Source organism: Gopherus flavomarginatus, chromosome 16, assembly GCF_025201925.1.
Source record: "Gopherus flavomarginatus isolate rGopFla2 chromosome 16, rGopFla2.mat.asm, whole genome shotgun sequence".
In the NCBI taxonomy this organism is placed as follows: Eukaryota; Metazoa; Chordata; order Testudines; family Testudinidae; genus Gopherus; species Gopherus flavomarginatus.
In genome coordinates this window covers 24,021,413-24,044,063 of record NC_066632.1, presented here as the reverse complement: position 1 = coordinate 24,044,063, position 22,651 = coordinate 24,021,413, and the positions used below count along the sequence as shown (strand labels likewise).

Below are 22,651 nucleotides of genomic sequence, written 5' to 3'. Positions count from 1 at the left end.
GCAAACTCACTGCCCCTCCAACCCCCATCCTACTAACCCCCTACTACCATCCCATTGACCTCCAGCCCAAATCCATTGATCCACCAGCCCTCATCCTATTGACCCCAAACCCAGTGAGCCCCCTGACTCTTGAATTACGTGACAATCTTACCTGTTCTGTTCATTCCCACTGAAGCACCTGGCCTTGGCCACTGTCAGAAGACAGGACGCTGGGCTAGATGGACCTTTGTTCTGACCCAGTATGGCTGTTCTTATGACTTCCAACCCCACTGAACCCAAACTCACTCGTCCCCCAACCGCCATCCTACCAGGGGCGGCTCTAGGTATTTTGCAGCCCCAAGCATGGCAGTAAGGCTGCCTTCGGCGGTTTGCCTGCGGGAGGTCCCCAGTCCTGCAGATTCGGCGGCACGCCTGGGGAAGGTCCACCGAAGCCGCGGGACCAGGGGCGACCGGAAGAGTGCTTCCTGTGACTTGCTGCCCCAGGGACGCGCTTGGCGTGCTGGTGCCTGGAACTGCCCCTGCATCCTACTAACCCAACTTCTACCCCTACCAGCCCTCTTAACCCAAATCCACTGACCCTGCCCATCCTTACTGACCCCCAAACTCATCTAGCTGCCTTCAAATCCACTGAACACCCACCCCAATGATCCCCTCCAGGCACCCCCCTACAACCCCACCAACACCCCACCCATGAACTGTCCAGTGAGAGAATTTCCCTAAAACCCCAGCATGGACAGAGCTGCTGAGGTCCTGGGGGGTTACAGGGATGTGCAGAGGGATGTGCAGAGACCGCAACCACACACACCTAGCAACATAGTTGCACCCACAGGTTGTTTCTTACACTAGCAGATTTCTTAGCTGCAGCTCCACCGAAGGTAGCAACGGAGGAAGCTGTAGATTAAAGAAGGTACATGTGTTTTTATCACCATGTCATCTGCCCCATCTGGCTACCACTGGTGAAGCTGATGAGCTGGTGAATCACAGCTACAGAATTTGCTCAAGCAGACAACCAGGGCTTGACCTTAGTTACAGATCGGGTCTGACGATGGGCAGCTTGGATGTGGCCTGGATCTGGGAACCAGCCCACAGAGGGGTGTGGGACAGAGATATACAATGAGAGTAAAAGAGGAAGAGATGCAACTATAAGGAACCTTCCCCCCCGCCCCACATACACGCACACATGCACATCTTCCCCGTGGCTGACACATGGGATGTGGCCAGCACATTACTGGAAACCAATCCATAGCGGGAATTTTGGGGTTGATGATAATTATGAGTCATGCACCTTGGGCCTTTGGCTGTTCACATCTTTTCAAATTAATGAGCAATTAGCAAAATGCATAGGAATTCTGAGGAAATGGGGGAGTTGGGTAAGATTTTGCAAAGGACAAAGGCTGATTGCTTTCCATGGCGTTTCCTGCCTTGCCTCGTTATTGATAGCTCTTTGCATGGCCCTGGATCCCTTTCCTCGCACCTGAAAGCACTTTACAAACAATTCATGAATCAAACCTCACAGCTTCCCCTGGCACAACTGAGGCCCAGAGATGGGAGTTCACACAGTAAGAAAGAATGAGCCAGGAAAGCGCGGGCAGAGAGAACTGATTGGTTTGCGTACTCACTCTGTCACTCTCTACCAGAGCCTGGATGTGCCATATACCTGGCAGACAATCTCGAAAGCAGCTTTATTTATTTTGTTTTAAATAACCAGGATCTGATAGAGCTCTTTTCTGCTCCCTGAGGCTCTGAAAAGTAACCTGCTTCCAAACTGTGACTGGGTAACTAGCTGCCAACTTCCATTCATTAAAAGAAATGTAACTAGTGTTTAATTTCCAAAATAAGTCCAGAGACATGCTACTAGAGCTGCCTGGATGTGGCAGAACAGTGTCCCTTAGTGTCCTCTTATGTGGGTATTTCTGATTGTGCTTTTATTAAAAAGTTGCACCAGTATCCTGTGATATGGATTAAGTCATACTGGTGCCATTACCATGCAGCCCTGCAGATTACTGTAGTATGCTATTCATGTAGGGGAATGTGTCACTTTCACTCTGAACAATACAGCTGCAGCCTAAGGACAGACCACATGCCTGCTGAGTGTCTCTCGGTGAGTCAGAGGGACACGAATATACATTGCTCTTGGGGCACATCACTGTACTGGGAATCCAGGCAGGAGGAATTATCATAGTCAGCATGGTTCTGCGCTGGACACTTCATGCTGAAATGGCACGTTCCGTGCCACCCTTGCTCCAAAGTTAATTAAATGCTGGTTCTATCCAAAGCAGGGTGCAGGGCTGAAACTGGGTGATTCTCAATTATTTCTCATCAATCCCAGTAAGAATTCATCCATGGTGAAAAACGCATTAGGCCCAAAAAATGATATCCTGGATCCCAACACAGGAAGCGTTTGGAATGGGACAACTTTTGCAATATTCTCTTGAAATGCCCACAGAGGATTTAGGAGTCTTGTTACTAACAGCAGTGACGTGACATAATTTTGTGGGCTAGGTCAAAGTTTCCAATTGTGATAAAAGTGGAGTAACCAACTCTCATGCTTCAGTGGGGCACAGACTGATCCCAGCAGGGTCAGGAAGGAATTGTGCAAAAATGGCCAGGTGCATTTTGTATGTGTGTGACACTTCCCCTACAGCATCAAATATATTAAGCATGGTTAGAGTCAGAGCACTGAACTAGATGGACCAGCAGGCTGATCCAACAGGGCAAATTCTGTTTCCCATGTCTGTTGATACCAGACACCCAGGAGCGGTGCCAGGGTTTTTGGCGCCCTAGGCGCAGGGCCGGCTCTAACCGTTTCACCACCCCATGCACAGCGGCATGCCGTGGGGGGCACTCTGCTGCTCGCCAGTCCCGTGGCTCCGGTGGACCTCCCACAAGCGTTCCTGCAGAGGGTCCGCTGGTCCCGCGGCTCCGGTGGACCTGCCGCAGGCGTGCCACCAAAGCCGCCTGCCGCCCTCCTGGTCGGAGCCGGCCCTGCCTAGGCGGGGTTCCTTCCCGCACTCCCGGTTGGCGGCAATTGCCGAAGACCCAGAGTGCGGAAGGACCCCCCACCGCCAAATTGCCGCCAAGGGTGGCAAAATGCCACCCCCCCCAAATCCTAGTGCCCTAGGCGACTGCCTAGGTCGCCTAAATGGAAGTGCCGGCCCTGCAGACACCTCTGTGTTCTTGGGGAACCAGGGTGCCGTATCCAGCCTGACTCATGAAAGACACCCCCCCCCCGCAGCCTCTGCTTAAACCAAAATCCATCAGAGGAAAAAAAACTTGCAGAGAGCAGTGAAGGGCTTGAGAGACACACCTAGACCCCCCTGACAAGGGTGACAAGATTAAGACATCTCCATTAGCATACAGCATACCCTCCAGTCAGTGTTCTGATGCTCAGATCCAAACTCTGCACCAGTTCCACTAGGACTCCCTACACTCCTGACTGACCGTTCTGGGGGCTCTGCCTGCCTCCTGCCCTCAGGACCCTCAGCTACCAGCATCATCTGGGAACCTCAACCAGTCCAAGCTTCAGGGAGTGGTGAGATCCCCTCCCTCTCTCTCTTTCTTTTTTCATTTTTCCTTTCTACCTTAGGTAGTAACCTTTAATAATGTATGTTATGTCGGTTTAGCCCTCCTTGTGTAGTTATCACCAGTATTCAATAAATAACTTGTATGGTTAAGCTGGCTGCTTCTCTCTCTCTGGCTGAACTTTACTCTTTTGTGTTTTTAGCTTCCCCCATTCATTCTGCAGCAACGCTTCTTTTGCCTAAGCTAAAGATCCCTGCAGCGCCCCAGATCCTGTGGGGTTTGCTCATCAAGTGGGTTACTGCCAGTACAATTGTGTTGCGAAGGTGGGGCTAGGGATGTGCTGAATTTGGGACACATAAGGGTAACAGCTTGGAAGTGCTGATTGACCCAGTTTGCTCAGACTTGTTCTGTTGATGAATGTGTGGGTGGGTGTGGGTTCAGCCGGTTCTTGGGCTAGAGAAACCCAGCCCCAGGGAACCTAGGTCCTGCAGGATAGCTCCATTGGGAGAGGACTTGTAGAAGGGAGAAGTAGAGCTCCATATGAACACACAAGTGACACAAGCAGTATATTGATAGAATTACAGAATCCCCTTCCCCAGAAAAGTAACCCAAATAAATGAGCATATCCCAAAGTAATGGGCAAATCTGGTAACACTGTGGTGCAGTCCCAGCTCCAAAGTAGATAGGTGTTTGAGAACAGGTTGAAATGATCTCCCCAGCCATCTTTCCAGCTCTGTCATCTCCCCTCTCCGGTGTCTCAGGGCTGCTCCAGCCTGATAGATATGGGAAGAAACAAATTTCTCTTTCTGCTTTCCCAAGGAAATATAGGGGCTCCTCATCAATCCCTCTCCTCCCCACATGGCCGTCACCTTGTGCGGCTTTTATGGCATTGCTGCAGAAGCAAACAGGTGCATTGTACAGCAGAGAGACTTGTGGCCCAGCCTGGGATGCTCTGAAGATGATCATCTCTGTGTGCGTGTATGACAGAAAAATTTAACTGTGGATAAGGGAGGAACCTGGTTGCTATACCAAACTGGTCTACCACTTTCGGGGTCCTTGCACAAGCCCTCCATTGCCCGGAGAACCACAGAGTAGTGGGATGGATTTTGCCATAGCCCCGCATCTTTCTTGTGATCTCTCTGCTGGGAGCCAGACGGGAAGTTTCTTTCTCTCTCAGAACTTCATCTGAGATGTTTTGCTGAGTTCTTGGTGATTCCTGGAAGGAGACGGGCAGCCTCAGCACTCGAGGAGTCCTGACATCTTGACAGGAACGGGAACTCACCAGCTGTGGGGTTGTGCAACAAGCCTTTGTGGTCAAATGGTATCCTCCTTTACTTCACGGTAATTGAGGTGACTCATGGGTAGAGAGCATTCACAGCCTCTGAGAGATCCTAGAAGATGGTGCAGATGTGGGGCACTTCCCGACTATTCACGTTACTGGACCTGAAAGCAGGGCTTCCGTTCAGATAAAGATGTTTTGGGCAAAGGGCGCATGGTAGCGTGGAAGAGTCACACCCTCTGCGGGAAATGCTCCTTGCACAAGGCGAGCTGCAGAGGAAGCGGAGGCCGTGGGACCTGTGCCGACGTAGAAACACGGGGCAGTGAGGCACAAAGTGCTCATCAGATTGGGCAAATCTGGGAAGGCAGGTGCTGCCCCACCCCTGCACCCCCATAAAGCAGCTGAATCGTGATGAAGAAGGGGGCTGCTTCCTGTTCGCACTCTTGAGCCTATGAGCCATCAACCCCCAGCCTGGACACTCTTTCTGAAGTTCTGGAAGTTTTCTGGAGTTTCCCTTAAGACTTGCCCAAATCACATCCCACTCCATCCCACAGCCCCGTCGGAACACTGCTGGTGAGGAGAGAAGACACTTTCTCAGCATGTCCCACAATGCACCTCACCTCTTACAGCATCTGCAGTGCCAAACCGGGCTTCCCTTGAGCAGACACCAAAATTCACAGGCAAACCACACGGTAGCTTTCCAGGCCCTCAAATGAGGGGAGCATGATTGGCCCAGGAGAAGCTAAACTCATGTTGCTAATGCAGTTGGGGAGAGCCCTGAGCCATTGACTGACAAAGAAAGGAACCTGGTGCCTTGAGCCTGTGTTTCTCGTGGTGTTTGCAGAATCCTCAGGGAACACTGGGAAACTTTCCCCTGCCCTAACCACAACACGTGCAAGAAGTTGGCAGCCCTGGGATTCCTGTAACATGAGTTTCTCATTGGCGCTATGGCCATGGCCACTGGCACAGGCTTGCCACCCGCATTAGCGACGGAAGCATTAACAGCCAAACAGCTGCTGCAGGACGCTCCAGCGACCCGTGGCTCTGACGCACTTCGGGGCCGGTGACTGAGGAGCCTGGCTCCTCCGTCAAGAGGCGAAAAGGACGTTGTTAAAGAGTAACGGACCCCGGTACGACCAGCAGCCCCGTGTGCTCCAAGAAGCTGTGGGTGAGCGAACACAAGGGCAGCAGAGGTCCTTCCAGTGACGGCGTCGGCGTGTTTGCAAGCTGGCAGAAACAGTGCCGGGACTTCTGCTTGCTCTCATCTCTGACCTGACGAAGCCTGGCCTGGCCTCGCTCAGCCACTGCTATTCCCTGCCCGGCTGCACCCAGCTCTACAGTGGGAAAGAAAGAATGGAGAATTCAGCTCCTTCTCCTCACCGCTCCCCACTTTAGAGGGCTCTCGAGATGGCTCAGCCATACATGGCGGGCGTCACAAGAGGCAAGTGAGAAGTCTTTGGTTTGCAACTTGTAAACCCTGTTGACTTGTCCAGAGGCATGTGCAATCTGGTCCCTGGGCTCTATTTACCTTAGAAAGGAGACAAATAAAAGGAGAAACTATAAAATAATGACTGGTCTAGAGAAGGTAGACTGGGACCTAGCTGCTGTTCTCCCTGTCTCATAGCACAAGAATAAGGAGACATTTAATTAAGCTAAAAGGTGGAAAAGTCATCAATGAGCAAAAGAAATACTTTTTTTTTCACGCTGTGTGCACTTAGCCTGTGGAACTCATGACCACTGGATGTTGTTGAGGCCAAAAGTTGGCAAGATTCAAAAAGGGATTAGACATTTATATGGATAACAAGAATATGGAAGGGATAGCAAACATCATGCTTCAGGCTTAAGCTGCTAGCTATAGAGATCAGGATAAGACTTAATGTGGGAGGCAGATTATCCCACTTCTGCTACAATGGGGTTCTTACACCGTCCTCTGGTGCACCTGGTGCTGGCCACTGTCAGAGACAGGCTATGGTGCCAGATGGACCAGGGGTCTGATCCAGGTCTCTTGTTCCCGGGGTTGATGCCAAGGGCTGTGTCCTCTCTTGAAGAAGCAGCAAATCCTGTTACCTATTCAGAAAGTTTGACACCTACCCCATCCCTGCTTCTGATTCCTTCTGTGATAAGCCCCCATCAAGCCCCTTTTCCAGCACCAGACAACGTTTATTCCGATCTCATTACACAGAACTAAATGTCCTTATCAGATGCAAGATGAGTTTGGTGCTGGCCATGTGGGGTTTAGGATGCACCCTTTGTTATATGAAGACCAGGAAGCGATTTGCACCATCAACCTGGGATGTGTGAATGGAACAGAGCCTGCAGATGGCTTAGGATAGGGAAAGTACCCCAGTGTTGTTAGCCCTGGGTAGCTGTGTTAGTACCACAGTGTTCTGCAGGGACTGTGGGTCTGTCCCTCATTGGACAGACATGGGATGCTGTGAGAGTGTGGGCTGAGCCTGGAACGGACGTCCCTGTAAGCATGGGAAAACAATGAGGATCCAGCTGCCACGTGGGATCTACTATGAGGCTAAAGGCCTAGAATGTAGCTGATCATTAGCTCCCTGGCTGTTTAACTGACCTAATTCTATCACCCAAACAAGCCAGGCTTGGAGGCCGGGGTCCCTAAGCATTGCCCTGCCGGGTTAACATTTAACTGCAGTGTGCGTCGAGTGGTGGCATTACCCCTCCCCATGGCTCAGCAGTGGATGCGGGTGGCTTCCGCTGGAGAATGAGATGTCGCAGGTAGGGTGGGGTTCCTGCTTTCTGATCCGAGTCAAAGGGCTGCGAGTGACGCTTCAGATAAACATCCCAAAGTTCAGATGTATCCCTGAACAAGGTGAGGCCCCCTCTCCCACTAGTGCCCCTGCCGATGGGATTTGAGCAGCCACGTTCCCAAGACAGCTTTGGAAATCTCGGCCATAATGCGTTAGCATAGACACCTGTCAGCTCCAAGCCAACACCAACATCCCAGCTCTAAGGCCAGGGCCTTCTGCCTTTTAGGAGTCTCTATGCTGTTGACTTTCAGAAGGAGGGTGCAGAGGGAGAACCCCGCAGACTCGGTTGAGTGTTTTCTTGTAGGAGCAAGAGCAGCGCATTAGGCCAATAACTGTGTCATTTACCACCCTGGATTTGCCTTGGTGCTGTGTTGCTGGGACAGGACTACCACAGGGAGGTAGGCACCTGCTGAGATAACATAACTCTCGTTGTCTCTGTTGCAGACAAGAGCATTGGGGGAGCAGCAGAATGGCCTTGCCGGACACGTTCCCATTCCAAATGAACCCTTTCCTGGTCTCGCTGGACACACGGACATCTCTGACACACACCCACACTCTTTATTGTATGTAAGAACTTCTGGATTAACATCAAAACCAACAAGGAGTCCGGTGGCACCTTAAAGACTAACAGACTGGTTATTTTTACCTACGAAAGCTTATGCCCAAATAAATCTGTTAGTCTTTAAGGTGCCACCAGATTCCTCGTTGTTTTTGTGGATACAGACTAACATGGCTACCCCTCTGATACTTGGATTAACATGGCTGCGAAACCACAGTCACGTCACATGCGTGAGCTGGCAGCAGTGTTAGAAAGGAATGACAACCTTGTGATTAAGGGACTTGGGAGAGCTAGCTTCAATTCCTGGCTCTGCCAACCCCTCCGTGCTTTAAAACAGGGCAAAAACAATCTTGCCTCCCTCTTTGTCTCTACTGCATGAGAAAGGTAGGAGGTCTGGCGCATTGGGCAGTAGAGTGGGATCGGGAGATTGGGGCTCTATTCCTGGTGCTGCTACAGACTCCCTGCGTTTAAGGGGACCATTCAAAAGGATGGCCCCCCACCGTCCCCGTTTCTTCACAGGTGCAATTTACACAAGCATTTTGGCCCCTGCAAACTGAACATCCGGGGCCAATCGGCGCATTCACGCCTCTAACGTAATTGCAGGTGTGGCGTCGCCCACTCTTGCAATTTAATCATGAGTCTTGCGAGACTTGGTTTTGGTCTTAAAGTTCCAACTGCTGGAGTCAAGAGATTGCAGGAGACATTCAGCTTTCACTGGGGGGAGCTGTGAGAGAAGACCTTGATGGAGCTACTAAAAGGTGGGTGCATAACTGGCAGGAAACTGTTCCCAGAGAGTAGTTCACAGTCATGCTGGAAGGGCATAAGGAGTGGGTTCTGGCAGGGATCAGTTCTGAGTCCAGTTCTGTTCAATATCTTCACCAATGATCTAGATAATGGCACAGAGAGTACATTTATAAAGTTTGCGGACAATATCAACCTGGGAGGATTGCAAGTGCTTTGTAGCAGAGGTTCTCAACCATTTTCTTTCTGCTATAAAAACTCCATGGCCCACTTGCACCACAATAACAGGTTTTCTGCATATAAAAACTAGGGCCGGCATTAAGGGGATAGTAAGCAGGGCAATTGCCTGGGGCCCCCCCACGCCACAGGGGCCCCCATGAAGCTACATTGCTCAGGCTTCAGCCCTGGGTGACGGGGCTCGGAGACCAGGACTTCAGCCCCATGTGGTGGGCCTTCAGTTTTCTGCCCTATGCCCCAGTGAGTCTAATGCTGGCCCTGCTTAGAGGCCCCCCAAAACCTGCTTGAGGCATTGTAGGGGTCCCCGGACCCCCGGTTGAGAACTACTGCTTTAGAGGATAGGATTATAATTCAACATGATCTGGACAAACTGGAGAAATGGTCTGAAGTAAACAGGATGAAACTCAATAAGGACAAATGCAAAGTACTCCACTAAGGAAGGCACAATCAGTTGCTCACGTACAAAATGGGAAATGACTGCCTAGGAAGGAGTACTATGGAAAAGGATCTGGGGGTTCTTGGTGGATCACAGGCTAAACATAAGTCAACAGTATAACTCTGTTGCAAAAAAGGCGAACATCATTCTGGGATGTATTAGCAGGAGTGTTGTAAGCAAGACGCGAAAAGTAATTCTCCCGCTCTGCTCCATGCTGATTAGGCCTCAGCTGGAGTATTGTGGCCAGTTGTGGGCACCACATTTCAGGAAAGATGTGGACAAACTGGAGAAAGTCCAGAGAAGAGCAACAAAAATGATTAAAGGTCTAGAAAACATGACCTAGGAGGAAAGATTGAAAAAATTGGGTTCGTTTAGTCTGGAAAAGAGAAAACTTAGGGGGGACATGATCACAGTTTTCAAGTACATAAAAAGTTGTTACCAGGAGGAAGAAAAACTGTTCTCCTTAACCTCTGAGGGTAGGACAAGAAGCAATGGCCTTAAATTACAGCAAGGGAGGTTTAGGTTAGACATTAGGAAGAACTTCCTGTCACGATGGCTAAGCACTGAAACAAACTGCCTAGGGAAGTTGCGGAATCTCCATCATTGCAGATTTTTAAGAACAGGTTAGACAAACACCTGTCTGCCAATATCATGATAACAAGTGGATGTTAATTTCACAGGGGCCTTTCCCCTCTTTGTGGCCCAACTCAGCTGCCTTCTCTGGCAGTGGGGCTGGCCGGGCTCGGCCCTTCCATGCCCCAAGTCGCTTGGATGCTAATAATGACGCCCCACGGAAACAAATGCCTAGGAAAAGCAGCCCATAACGGACCACTTACCTACCCCAGGTGAGCAGGGAGAGGCTCCTCCCCCCCGAGCCAATCTTCCAATGGGAGCAGCAGGTTGGCTTCGCCTATCCAATCAGGGGGCGGGGGCGGGGGCGCCTGAAGATGGCTGCGTCCAGGCAGCCGCTTTTTTGCCACGTGGAGTTCAGCGGGGCGGTGGCTGTCCGGGAGCCGCCGGAGGCCGCTCCCGCGGGGCTGGAGGCCGTGTTCCCCAGGGAGGTCGGGCTCTTCGCTGACACCTTCCCCGAGGAGACCCGCTACTGCTTCTGCGGCCACGTGTTAACCATCGCCCAGCACCACGGGGCCCGGCTCGGGGTGGCAGCGCCCGTCTGGGAGGCGGTGAGGGTCAGGGTGCAAAGGAGCCCGCTGGGGACGGGGGGGGGGGTGAAATGGGAGAGGGGTTGGGTGCAGGGGGAGGTGAAATGGAGGGTTAGGTACCTGAGGGGGGATGGGTGCAGGGGTTGAAATGAGGAGGTGCGGGGGTGGGGGTAAGATTGGGGGATGGATGCCCTAAAATACAGGGGGAGGATTAGCTGAGAGATTAGGAGGATCTGGGGAGGGCTGGCTTGGAGGTGGTGAGAGCAGGGGTGGAGGGGTCGAGAGGGAAAAATTAGGATGTTTGGCAAGGAGATGGGGAGAGCTGGAACGTGGGAGTTGGTCGGAAACCTTTGAGCTCTGGGGCTGGGGCATCCCACAGCACATGGAGCTGGGGCTGGTGGTGGCTCAGCACAAAGTGATGTGTACCTCAGTGCCTGTAGGGTGGCTTGGTGCTCCATTCACGGGGAGTGGCTGGTTCATCACATAAAGTGGGGGCTCTCTGTGCGGCTCAGGAGATGTCCCTGGCCTTGGGAAGCTGTAGCCTCTCAGTTGTTCCTCTACCCCAGAATTCCTGTTCTCCAGCTGCAAATGCCGTCCATTGTAGGCACGTCCATGGAAGATCAGACCTGCAGCTCATCTAATTCAGAATCCCGTCTTTGTCAGTGGCCAGTACTTCAGAGACAGGTGTAACAGGTCATTAAGAAATAACCAGCCTAAGTTTCTCCCTAAATCTATCAATTAAGAGTCAGTGCAGGAGGATCTGTCTCCCTTATGCTTTTGTTTTCCTGTCCTGTCTATCACCGGATGGCCTCATTCTCCACCTGTCCCTCTGCTCTTCTCATCTCTGCGCTGAAGGCTCTAACTCTGTGTAAATATTTTGAGAAGCAGAAGCTCAACTTCTGGGGCAAGAAGGTGATTGAGCTGGGCGCTGGGACAGGCATCGTGGGCATACTTGCCACTCTGCTTGGTATGTACAGTTGCTTCACAGATGAGCTGAAGCTTTGGGGGAAGGGGCGGGAGGCGGCAGTCATGCATCTGAACTGTGGCATTTCTAAACTACCTATCACCATAGTGTCTAACCACCTAAATGGGACCTGATGCAGACACATTGTACAGAGAGACCTGCTAAGGTTTTGTAACTGGCCTGCTGGCGACAGCTTGCAGGTGTGCCCAACTTTGCTCATCTCAGGATGGCATCAGCAGCTTAGTGGAAGTCCAAGGGCCTCCTCTGCTTATAGCATGGCAAAGATAACAGCTGTCCCCCAATTTAGTACAGCCTGTAGGTTAGAGGAGGCTGCTGGCTGAGTGTGCGGGGCCTCCCCCTAGCCCTGCATTAGCTGGTATGTATAAATAGCCTGGGGATGGGAAATATGGATCTGTTGCATGGTCATGGATCCAGGTAGCCAATGAAAATCCTGCAATGTCTGGATAATGTGTAGCGGGAGGGTTGGATTCTCCTAACCAACATCTACGCCTTCTGGGTTGCTCTTGTCTTTTCCAGGAGGAGATGTAACCATCACAGATCTCCCTCTGGCTTTGGAGCAGATACAGGAGAATGTCCATAGGAATGTCCCTGCAGCGCATTCAGCTCGGGCCAGAGTTTGTGCTCTGTCTTGGGGTCTGGACCATGAGGAGTTCCTGAGAGATTACGACTTCATCCTGGGTGCAGACATAGTTTATCTGAAAGACACGTACCCCTTACTAATAAGGACCCTCCGGCACCTCTGTGGCCCCCATTCAACCATCTACCTGTCTTCCAAAATGCGGCAGGAGCACAGCACGGCTGTGTTCTACGAGGCGCTGCTCCCACTGCACTTCGCTTCAGAACTGGCCTATAGGGATGAAAATGAGAACATTAACATCTATAGAGTCACCAGCAAGCAGAATAGCTGAGGTTAGGGTGGACCTTTCTCCCTGGCTGGAATGGTGCTGACTCTGCCAAGTTGAGAGTGCAGGGGGCCAGATTCCTTCTTTCTGCCACCAATATGGACCGGTGGTGGTGGTGGTGGTGCTAACAACCACCTGGGGAGAGAAGCTGGGTTTTAGCTTTTCCCCAGAGCTGGAGACAGTTTCTTGCCATCAGTGGAAGTTCTAAAGGCAAAGATCTTTAAGAGGATGGCTGTTTTAGGCCCATCCCTGGAACCCTGGCCTTCCAAGCCAAAAGGTCTTCTGCCACTGAAGTACACCAAGTGACTTGAAACAACCACCAAGAGCATTAAATGTCTCTAAGAGACACCATGGTGCCTTGTTCCTATAATTTGGGTAAATATATTTTTTCATAACTTTTCATATTTAAATTAAAGGTGGATTTCATGTGTCACTCCTCCTTGGGAATTGTGGTGAAGGGAAAAAGAGTTAATCAAACTGTAAATAACTGCAAACTATTTTGTACACTGGCACCCTGTCTTGGGTAGGCTCTAGCCCCCTAGATGGCAGTGCAGCTCTGCTTATGTGCAGGACTCGTACCTTCTCTCAAGAGAATGAAGGCTCTCCCTTGGGTTTTATTTAAGTAGAAATGGATGTGTGCGTGCCCAGTGTCTTAAATGTTGCAGGTGCTAGAGGCTGCACCTGCTGTGGGAACCACCCTTGGCCCCTGCCCCAGGCACAGCCACTTTCTGTGGAGGGGAGGGAGGGAGAGGCACTTCCTTGGCTGCTGTGTGGTGTGTCAGCAACCCATGTGTACACCCTTCACTTTTACCCAGCATGGGCTGTGAATATACAGCTGGGTGCTTTCCAAGTGATAATATCTACCTTGTAACTACATAGAAATGTTCCCTTCCGGGAGAAAGCCTTGGGACTCCATTAAACAGGCATGGCTGTATGTATAGCATGGGGGTTTTGTCAGAAAGTATAGGGGAAATATAGAGGCGCGAGGACTTGCAGTGAGCGGGCCAGGTCCCTCTTCTGCTCTGCACCCGGCAGGAAGCCTGAGTGTGTTACACGGGGCTGATATGACTCCACCAGGGCAATGAGCAATTGGCCCTCAGCACGGTATGGACTTTGCTTTGCTACCTCCTCCTGTTCTATGGTTTATTGGTAATGAAGGGGAGAGCGCAGGCTCCAGGAGAGGGGCTCAGGACTCCTGGGTTCTATTGCTGGCTTGGGTGGAAATCCTGGGACCGAAGGGAGTGGGAGGCAGGATGCCTGGGTTCCATTCCTGGCTGGGGGAGTGGAGGCAGGACTCCTGGGTTCCCCAGGTGGGTGTAGGGTGACCAGACAGCAAATGTGAACAATTGGGATGGGGTGGGGGGTAATTTGTACCTGAATAAGAAAAAGACCCCAAAATCGGGACTGGCCCTATAGAATCGGGACATCTGGTCCCCCCAGGTGGGAGGGGCATGGGCTGGAGGTATGGGGGGCAGGGTAGCCTTGGGTGGGGAGATAAATGAACTGGAGGTGGGTTGTCCCGCCCTTCCTGCGTCTGCAGCCAATGAAGCGGCTCGTTCCTTCCCCGCCTCCGTGCCATTGGCCCCTGTCGTTATCCTCTGCGACGGCCAATCGGCTCCGCGAGGGTTCACGGCGGGGGCGGGTGGGGCATTTCTCGCGCACGCGCCCTTGGGTTGGCTGCTGACGCCGGTGCCTATAGGCTGCGCGACGTGTGACGTATAACGTGCGCGCCGCGGCGGCCGGCCCCGGCAGGGAGCGGGATGCAGAGGGTGGCGCTGACCGGAGTTTGCGGCCCCCTGCGCGGGGGGGCCCGACCGGGGCCGGTGAGGGGGGGGTAGGCCGGGGTTTGGCCCCCCGCCCTCGGCCCGTCTCCCCCCAGTCTTATCCTGGCTCCTTGGGGGCGGGGCAGGACGCCTGGGTTCCCTCCTCAAAGCCCCCCCCCAGGGGAGCTGGTCCCAGCCCCCCGCCCTCGGCCCGTCTCCCCCCAGCCTATCCTGGCTCTTGGGGGGCGGGGCAGGACGCCTGGGTTCCCTCCTCAAAGCCCCCCCCCCGGGGAGCTGGTCCCAGCCCATCCTGGCTCCTGGGGGGCGTGGCAGGACGCCTGGGTTCCCTCCTCAAAGCCCCCCCCCAGGGGAGCTGGTCCCAGCCCCCCGCCCTCGGCCCGTCTCCCCCCAGTCTATCCTGGCTCCTGGGGGGCGGGGCAGGACGCCTGGGTTCCCTGCTCAAACCCCCCCCCCCCCCGGGACTCGGGGTATGGGACTTGCTTCCGCCCTCCCGAGCGTGGGGCACGGTGACCCACCCCCTCGCTTCCCCGGCCTGGTGGTGGCCTGGGGCGGCTGTCACTGAAGCCACGTGCTGCCCCAGCCCAGCCTGAGGGCCTTGTGTGGGCTCCCGGCCTGTGCATACACTTGCAGCAGGAGGAGGGGGAAGCAGTAAGGTGCATGAAGCCAGTGGGAGCAAATGAGAGGAAGGGGTGACATAGTAGGGGGCTGAACTAAGTTAATGCTGAGATAGACAGCAGGGCTGGGGCTTGGTCACCCCCAGCACAATCATTCTCAGCATGAGGCTGTTCCTTACCCCTTTCTTCAGCATCCAGTGGGCCTCTCCTGCATGCAACTTCAACTTTTATCTTCTCCCCCCCACCCCCCACAGGTCGTTTCCTGGCAGCCGGTTTGTCTCTTTCACGCTGGTCTCTGTGCATTTGCGGCAGATAAGGAGCTGCTGGTGAAGCTCAGGAAGAAAACCGGTTATTCCTTCTTGAATTGTAAGAAAGCCTTAGAGAAGTTCAGTGGCGACTCCAAACAGGTGAGAGCTGCTTCAACTTCATCCTGACATTGCACTGAATTTCAGTGGGATTTGGGTACCTAACTCTCTTAGGCTTTTTTCAAAGGGTCAGTCTGAGGTGAGTTGAGACTTGAATTCCTGCTTGGTTGCGGGAAGGGTGGCGCACTGCATTCAGGTGTATAAAAACAAAGGAAGGATATATTTAAAACTGAGCGGTTACTTACCTCAGTCCATACTAAAGGAGATGGTGTATAGATACCAAGGCAATAGGTTTAATTGCATTTCTGTTGTAGTCATTATGTAGGATTCTCTCCAACGGGCATTGATCATCAAAGGCTTGATTTTTAGAAAGGTCTGGATAATGCTGTGATCTCTATAGCTGTGCAAGCTGACACTGAAAGATGCATGGGGAATTTAGTTTCCTGCTCTCAAGGCATAAGTAGATCAGTGGCAGAAGGTCAGAAAGAACATATCCCTAATACATACAAGATAATGCTTGGAAATCCACCCAAAACATATTGCCAAACTCAATGTCATCCTCCCCCCCAAGATCACCCCATTTAACACTACTGTCCAAACCAGAGGAACAGCCATCAGTACTGGTGTGGCTCCCCACTTTACCAACCTCTTCATGGACTGCCTCAGGGAAAAATTTCTGGAAAAATGCACCATGGTACCAACAAAATATCTGAGATACTTCAATGATATTTTCATTCTCTGGGCAAGGATCTAAATTCCCTTAATTTCCACCACAATTTCAGCAACCACCACCCATCCATCAGATTCTCTAGAACACATCCACACGGACATCAGCTTCCTGGACACCACAATCCACTTCAACAATGGGATCCTACTAACAACTTTATACGAGAAGCCACTGATCACCATGCAAAGCAACCACTGCAGACACACCAAAAAATCCATAATCTACAGCCAAGCACTCCGTTACCACAGAATTTGCTCCAAAGAAAGAGTCTGGAATACGCACCTAAACACACTTAAAGTTGCCTTTGCTAAACAAGAACACTTCCCCAGCAAAGTAGATTGTATCATAGAAAGGGACATCCAAATACCCTGGAAGAACCTGCATCAGTACATGAAAAAGAAACCCACTGACCTCACCTCCCTAGTTGTCACCTACTACCCCACACTGGAACCGCTGTAGGTTATCGTCAAACAAGTACAACCTATACTTGATGGGAACCACATCCTGAAAGAAATGTTTCCTGAACCCCCTCTTCTGGCCTTCAAACAACTCCCAAGCCTTGCCAAACTCATCAGAAGCAAGCTCCCCATAGACTACGGTGGATAAAAATCAATGATTTAAAAGATTTTTTTTTCTTATTTAAATTGGAATTTTTTGATAAAATGTTTTTTCCTCACAGAGCATCTGAAGATCGTTTTAATTAAGATACGTTATAGCTCAAAGATCTCTTATCATGGAATAGGGATGATAAATTCTAATTCTATAGTGAAACAATATATTCATGTAATGTTTTAAGAAAAGTTTCTTAAATAAGCTCCAATAGTTCATGGATTAGGGATCCAGGGGCTTCTGTACAGATAATTTAGGTTAATCTTTCTATCTACCCAATGGAACTCAGTGCTCAGTCTAGAAGATACCATCAGAGATGCTTAGTTTTACAGTTCTCAAACTATGGATTTGTGTCTCCAGAGATAACATGGTTAACAGCAAAAATGTTTTTAAACAAAGGAATATATAGAGGTGAGAAATAACAGACTTCAACCCTTTTGTCCTGCTGCAAATTTGTGTACACAGAGTCAATCTCTTACCTCTCTAAAAGTGCAAAGTTTCAAAAAGTTCAATGAATAGAAAACTGTTGGGGGCAGAATAGATCTGCACAAGGAGACGAAGTCTGGAGATAAATGTGAGAATGGAGGAACAGGCAGTAGAAACAAAAGTGAAACTGAGCAGCATATTCCAGAATGCACTTTTATGCAGAAATCGATAATTGAATAGAGTCTTCCTGACTAGTGATTGAAATCAATTTGATATAAATCAAATCCACCCTGCCACAGACCAGAACGCACCAACTCAAAAGCCCACCAGACCCTGCCAGAACAACAGATACAAAACCTGCAGATACATCTCCATTGCTACAGTGACCAACACTCCCCAGCATACCTTTCAAGATTCATGAGTCCTACATATTCCTATTGCAACATGTGCTGTACCCCATCCAGTGCATCAAATAACCCACTAACAACTAGATGGATGAAACCAATCAGCTCTCAAATGAACTCACCCAGAAAAATGGTATACCACAAAAGCACCATATCACCTGTGGGTGAACACTTCACAAAGTGATTACTCCATATCTGATCTTTCAATACTGTCCTACGGGGGAAACCTGCCCAACGCCTTCAAAAGGCAAGGCAGGGAACTTAAATTCATAACTCTGCTAGCCACCAAAAGCCATGGACTTACCAGAGATGGTTATTGCAACAACTTGTAACACCTCACTGCTGCTACCCTTAATTGGCCACTTAATGGGCAGTAGGTTTAAAACAAATAAAAGGAAGTTTTTCACACAGTGTACAGGCAACTTGTGGAACTCCTTGCCTGAAGAAGTTGTGAAGGCTGGGACTATAACAGGGTTTAAAAGAGAACTGGGTAAATTCATGGAGGTTAAGTCCATTAATGGCTATTAACCAGGATAGGTAAGGAATGGTGTCCCTAGCCTCTGTTTGTCAGAGAGTTGTGATGGACAGCAGGAGAGAGATCACTTGATCATTACCTGTTAGGTTCACTCCCTCTGGGGTACCTGGCATTGGCCACTGTCAGGTTACTGGGCTGGATGGACCTTTGGTCTGACCCAGTATGGCCATTCTTATGTTCACACTCTTTATGCATAAGAATTTAACCCCTAATTGCGCACTTCATTTCAAGAGACCACCTCCAACATGCATTACTCCTCTTGCTTAACAATCTTTCCCAACTTGTATTTAGCTCAGATACTCTGCTTTCTGTCCCAGACCTAGAGAAGAGCTCTGTGTAGCTTAAAAGTTTGTACCTTCCATCAACAAAAGTTGGTCCAATAAAAGATATTATCTCGTCTCTCTCGTGTCGTGGGACCAACATGGCTACAACGGCACTTATAATCATCCCAAATGGGACAGCACCACACAGCTGGTCAGTGTCCTGTTGGCTTGGGTTTCTTGCATTTTTTGGAACCATTAGAACGTGGTCTGACCATTATGGTCTCTCCTGTGAGGCTGCTTTTCCACTTTCAGAGTTACAAAACTTAGGTCAAGCAGAGAGTTTGGGCTCTGAACTGACTTTTGTTGGGTTCATCTTCTTGGTTTTATCTTCAAAGGCTGAAGCCTGGCTGCATGAGCAGGCCCAAAAGGAGGGATGGAGCAAAGCTTCCAAACTGCAGGGCAGGAAGACAAAAGAAGGCCTTATTGGCCTGCTGCAGGAGGGGAACGCGGCAGTGATGGTGGAGGTAAGCTCCTCCTCTAGTGTGTGATGGCATTGGGATGGAGTAAGGTGTATTAACCTGGTAGCTTCCCCTGTCCCTTGAGCTGACCTGTGTGCATAAGTTCAAATCTTGCAGCTGTGAGTTTAACTTGGTTAAAATATTAGACAGACAAATCTGTCTAGTTAAATCATGATTAACAGAGAATGACTGGCATAAATGATACTAAATGGATTCCTTTTAACTGTAGGACCGACTGAGGATTTGTTTCTGTTTCTACGTAGAATAGTAATAGCCACAGGGAATTCCTGCTCTGAAAAGGTGGAGGACTTATTTCTGTCACATTGGGCTGCTGACTTCCCTGACAGCAGCTCTAACTGCTGTAACGGCCACCCCTTAAGTGGAATGGCAGCTGTCAGACAATGACTTCAGAATAATCAGTTGTTTCTCACTACCAGGTGAACTGCGAGACGGACTTTGTGGCCAGAAATGTCAAATTTCAACAGTTAGTTCAACAAGCAGCAACTGGGACAATGTTTCACCATCAAGGCGCTAAGGACCATTTAACCACCTATATCAAGGTAAGAGAGATCTATCGAAAGTACTTATCCTCCCCATCTGACTACCTCTCCCTCTTTAATGTAGATTTTCCTCCCAGCACCTCCATGAGGTAGGGAAGTGCTATTGAGCTACAGAGAGATGGTTGCCTTGTCTGCACTTTGCCAATATAGCTCTGCTGGCAGAGCTCCCCAGTGGAGAGACACCGTAGGCCGACAGACGCACACTTCTAGCAGCACAGTTGTCTACACCTGGGACTTTGATGTTACAACTATGTTGTCTGGGGGATGTGACTTTTTTCACACCAACATAGCTATGTCAGCAAAACTTTGAGTATAGGCATAGAGCGAATCTACACTAGAAAATTAGATCAACCCAGCTACTTCGCTCAGGGGTGTAAAAACCCCACTCCCCTGACAGGTCAGCTTAACTATGTCGAAGTCCCATGTAGCCAGCGCTAGGTTGACAGAATAGTTCTTCTGTCAACCTTGCTGCCGCCTCTTGGGAAGGTGGATTTACTACATCAAATGCTTCTCGCTGATGCTGGCCTGACTAAGACATCCTTCCCAGTCATGAGCATTCGGCCAAGCCACTTTACTGGGATATGTCCCAGCGAAGCAGCTATCCTGCCTCAAAATCCTTGTTTGGATTAGGGGATATTATGAAGTGTTGGAGGAATTTGTTCTGCGTAATCTCCAACATGTAGAAGTCGATTGAATAGGAGGTTTTCTGGCGGTGCTGTGTGAGACTACACCGCGTGAGGCATCTCTTGGAGTTGCTGGGGGTGGGAGGCTCCTGCTCTCCCAGAGTCAAGGGGCTTGCAGTTAACCCATTGTCTCTCATCTCTTTCAGCGTTTCATGAAGGCAGCTGAGCTTTCTCAACTGCGGACTGGGCCTGCTGGATGTTTGCTCAGCGACCAGCTGGCTCTAGCTATAGGTGGGTGCTCTAGTACCAGATGCCGGTTAGAAATAGAAATCAGGGAGGCGATTGTGTGGCTTCTGTCAGCCTTGTGTGGGATTGACTGAGAAACCCCTTCCGCTGGGAGGATTCCACCTTTCGTCCTGCGTTCACGGGGCTGACTGCCATGAGTCTTGTCTGTTTCCAGCCTCACGGAAACCGTTTGTGCCGATGCCTCTGACAGCACGGAGGATGCAGTGAGGCTTAACTGGGGACCATTACATTCTGTGAACTGTCCTATAACCACTCTCAGGCACTCAGAAGTTGTGCTGCTGCAAAGTAGTCCAGAGGGAGTTTTCTGATGTGGGGCATCCCTTTAGGCTACTGCAATGTACTGTCATTCCAGCATTTCTAATAAGCAGTGAGCTAACCAAGCTCTCTTTCTTACAGAAAGGGGTCTTCTGTTTTATTAAATGCAAGGGAGAGGGTCAGATACTGTGAGGACAGGCCTAGTACCTATATTGAGACAACTCTCCAGCCTTGAGCAGTAAAACTACCAAGGAACCTGACATCTCAAAGGTGGGGCAGGAGAGGGCAGAAAGCTGCAGCAAATGGCCCTGCCCCTGAACACTTGGCCTGATCTGTATCTTTCAGAGTGAAATAAGACCTGTTCTTGTTTTGGGTTTTTAAAGGTAAACTCGGGGAGAACATGGCTATCAAGAGGGCTGCCTGGGTGGCCGTGCCAGCGACCTACTACATTGGCTCTTACGTCCATGGGGCGCTGCCAGTGGATAGTCCCTCCCTGTCTAATGTGGCGCTTGGGAAGTACGGTGCCTTAGTGATCTGCCAAGCCTCTGAGCAGAGCCAGAAGTCAAATCTTGCTGATCTAGGCCGGAGGCTGGGTCAGCATGTAGTGGGAATGGCCCCTCTGTCGGTGGGATCTCTGGAGGATGAACCTGGCGGAGACACGGAAACCAAAATGCTTGCTCAACCTTTCTTGCTGGACCCCAGCATTACCCTGGGCCAGTACGTGCAGCCCCAAGGTGTGTCTGTGCTGGACTTTGTGCGGTTTGAGTGCGGAGAGGACACAGAGATACCAGAAGTGGAAGAGACGCAGCAACGTCTCCCACAGGAAGAAAACTCTTCGTAATCTCACGTCTGCGGCCGTGGGCCAGGCATTTACATATCGGATCAGTAAGGAAATAATTATGAGACAGGATCAATAGTGAATTAATCTCACATGTGCTGGACATTTCATACAGGTAACTTTTTTTTGCAAAGCATTAAAGGACCTTGGTAACTGTCCTGTACTAAGCATATGAGGGCATTTTATATCCAATGGGCTGGCCTGTTTCTAGGGAAGTCAGCAGGGAGCGTTGGATCGTGGCTGATGGTTCAGGCTACATGCACAGACTGCTGGAGTATATATTGAAATAATCTTAACCCCATGGGGCCAGGATAGGGACCCTCTGAGGTTTAACTATTTAGACCAATATCCATCTGCTGATCCCAGACTCTCCTCCTCTTAAGGTACTCCCACAAAACCAGACTAGCCCCTTCGCTCACATCCCCTCCCCTGGACAACAACAGTGTAGGGCAGCCAGCTAGCAGTACTGCGGGGCTGTTGCCTGATGTTGTTTAGACCCACCCGAAGAACAGTTCCTGCCCCTGGGCGCACGCGATCTTGCCAGGGAATTGAGTGATGTCTCAAGGGGCACAAGCTGTTTCTTCAGCAGGTGCAGCGTACGGGGCCGTGTATGCTGCCCACTAGGAAGAAGGCTCCAGTGCTTGACTAGCCATCTGGAGAAGATTCCACTTGATCCCAGCCCAACCAGTAGTGAGTATTTGGCCTGTATGCAGGACTGCCACCTTCCTCTTCAGCTGGCTCCAACCTGTGATAAAAGGGGCCACGATTTTTGCCTGGAGGAAATTGTTTCAGCCTGTAATAGAACTCTGGCCAGGTGTGTCTCTGCTACAGCGTGAGCCACTCCCCTGGAGACAGAGCTGCAGTGCACGAGGGTGCATTTTGAGACACTGCTGCATCCAGTCAAGGGGGAGCCTGATCTGTTACTGGCTGCAGCTGTGACACTTCACAGCCTTGGGGTGCTTGTAGCTTGGTGACTCAGTTAAAGGCCCAGCTTGCTTGGTAGTAAGCATTAAGGCACAGTCTCTAGTTCATATGATACATCTTTATTTTTAAAAAGTGACCCAGGCGGGGAGGCTACAGGCAGAAGATGTGCTAGAACTGGACCGTCTGCTGTTTGCAAACTAGCATCACCTGCATGCAGTGCTCCTCCAGAGAGGAGATACCGGCAGGTACCGTTGTCCTGCCAGCAGCACTAAACGTTTGAGACAATTGCTGACGTCTGGAAGCCGGAG

General features: G+C 50.6%; 2 protein-coding genes across 3 annotated transcripts; both read left to right on the top strand.

Annotated features, from left to right (window-relative positions):
- The first annotated feature begins 10,492 nt into the window (after positions 1–10,492).
- On the top strand, positions 10,493–13,025 carry EEF1AKMT3 (EEF1A lysine methyltransferase 3). Its single transcript, XM_050925319.1, has 3 exons — positions 10,493–10,726; positions 11,561–11,672; positions 12,207–13,025. Exons 1-3 carry the CDS (start codon positions 10,493–10,495, stop codon positions 12,596–12,598), a joined length of 738 nt encoding a protein of 245 aa, XP_050781276.1. The 3' UTR covers positions 12,599–13,025.
- Positions 13,026–14,329: 1,304 nt separating this feature from the next.
- Positions 14,330–22,650, top strand: TSFM (Ts translation elongation factor, mitochondrial). 2 transcript variants are annotated; one of them, XR_007769791.1, is made up of 7 exons: positions 14,330–14,415; positions 15,245–15,397; positions 18,715–18,843; positions 19,275–19,397; positions 20,227–20,311; positions 20,965–21,534; positions 22,477–22,650. XR_007769791.1 is itself a non-coding variant. In XM_050925307.1 (6 exons), the coding sequence occupies exons 1-6, from the start codon at positions 14,353–14,355 to the stop codon at positions 21,420–21,422; spliced, it is 1,011 nt and encodes a 336-aa protein (XP_050781264.1). In that variant the 5' UTR covers positions 14,330–14,352; the 3' UTR covers positions 21,423–21,582. The 2 variants fall into 2 exon arrangements, 1 of the variants encoding a protein (XP_050781264.1); XM_050925307.1 differs by lacking the exon at positions 22,477–22,650 and having other exon boundaries at positions 20,965–21,582.
- The last annotated feature ends 1 nt before the right edge of the window (position 22,651 follows it).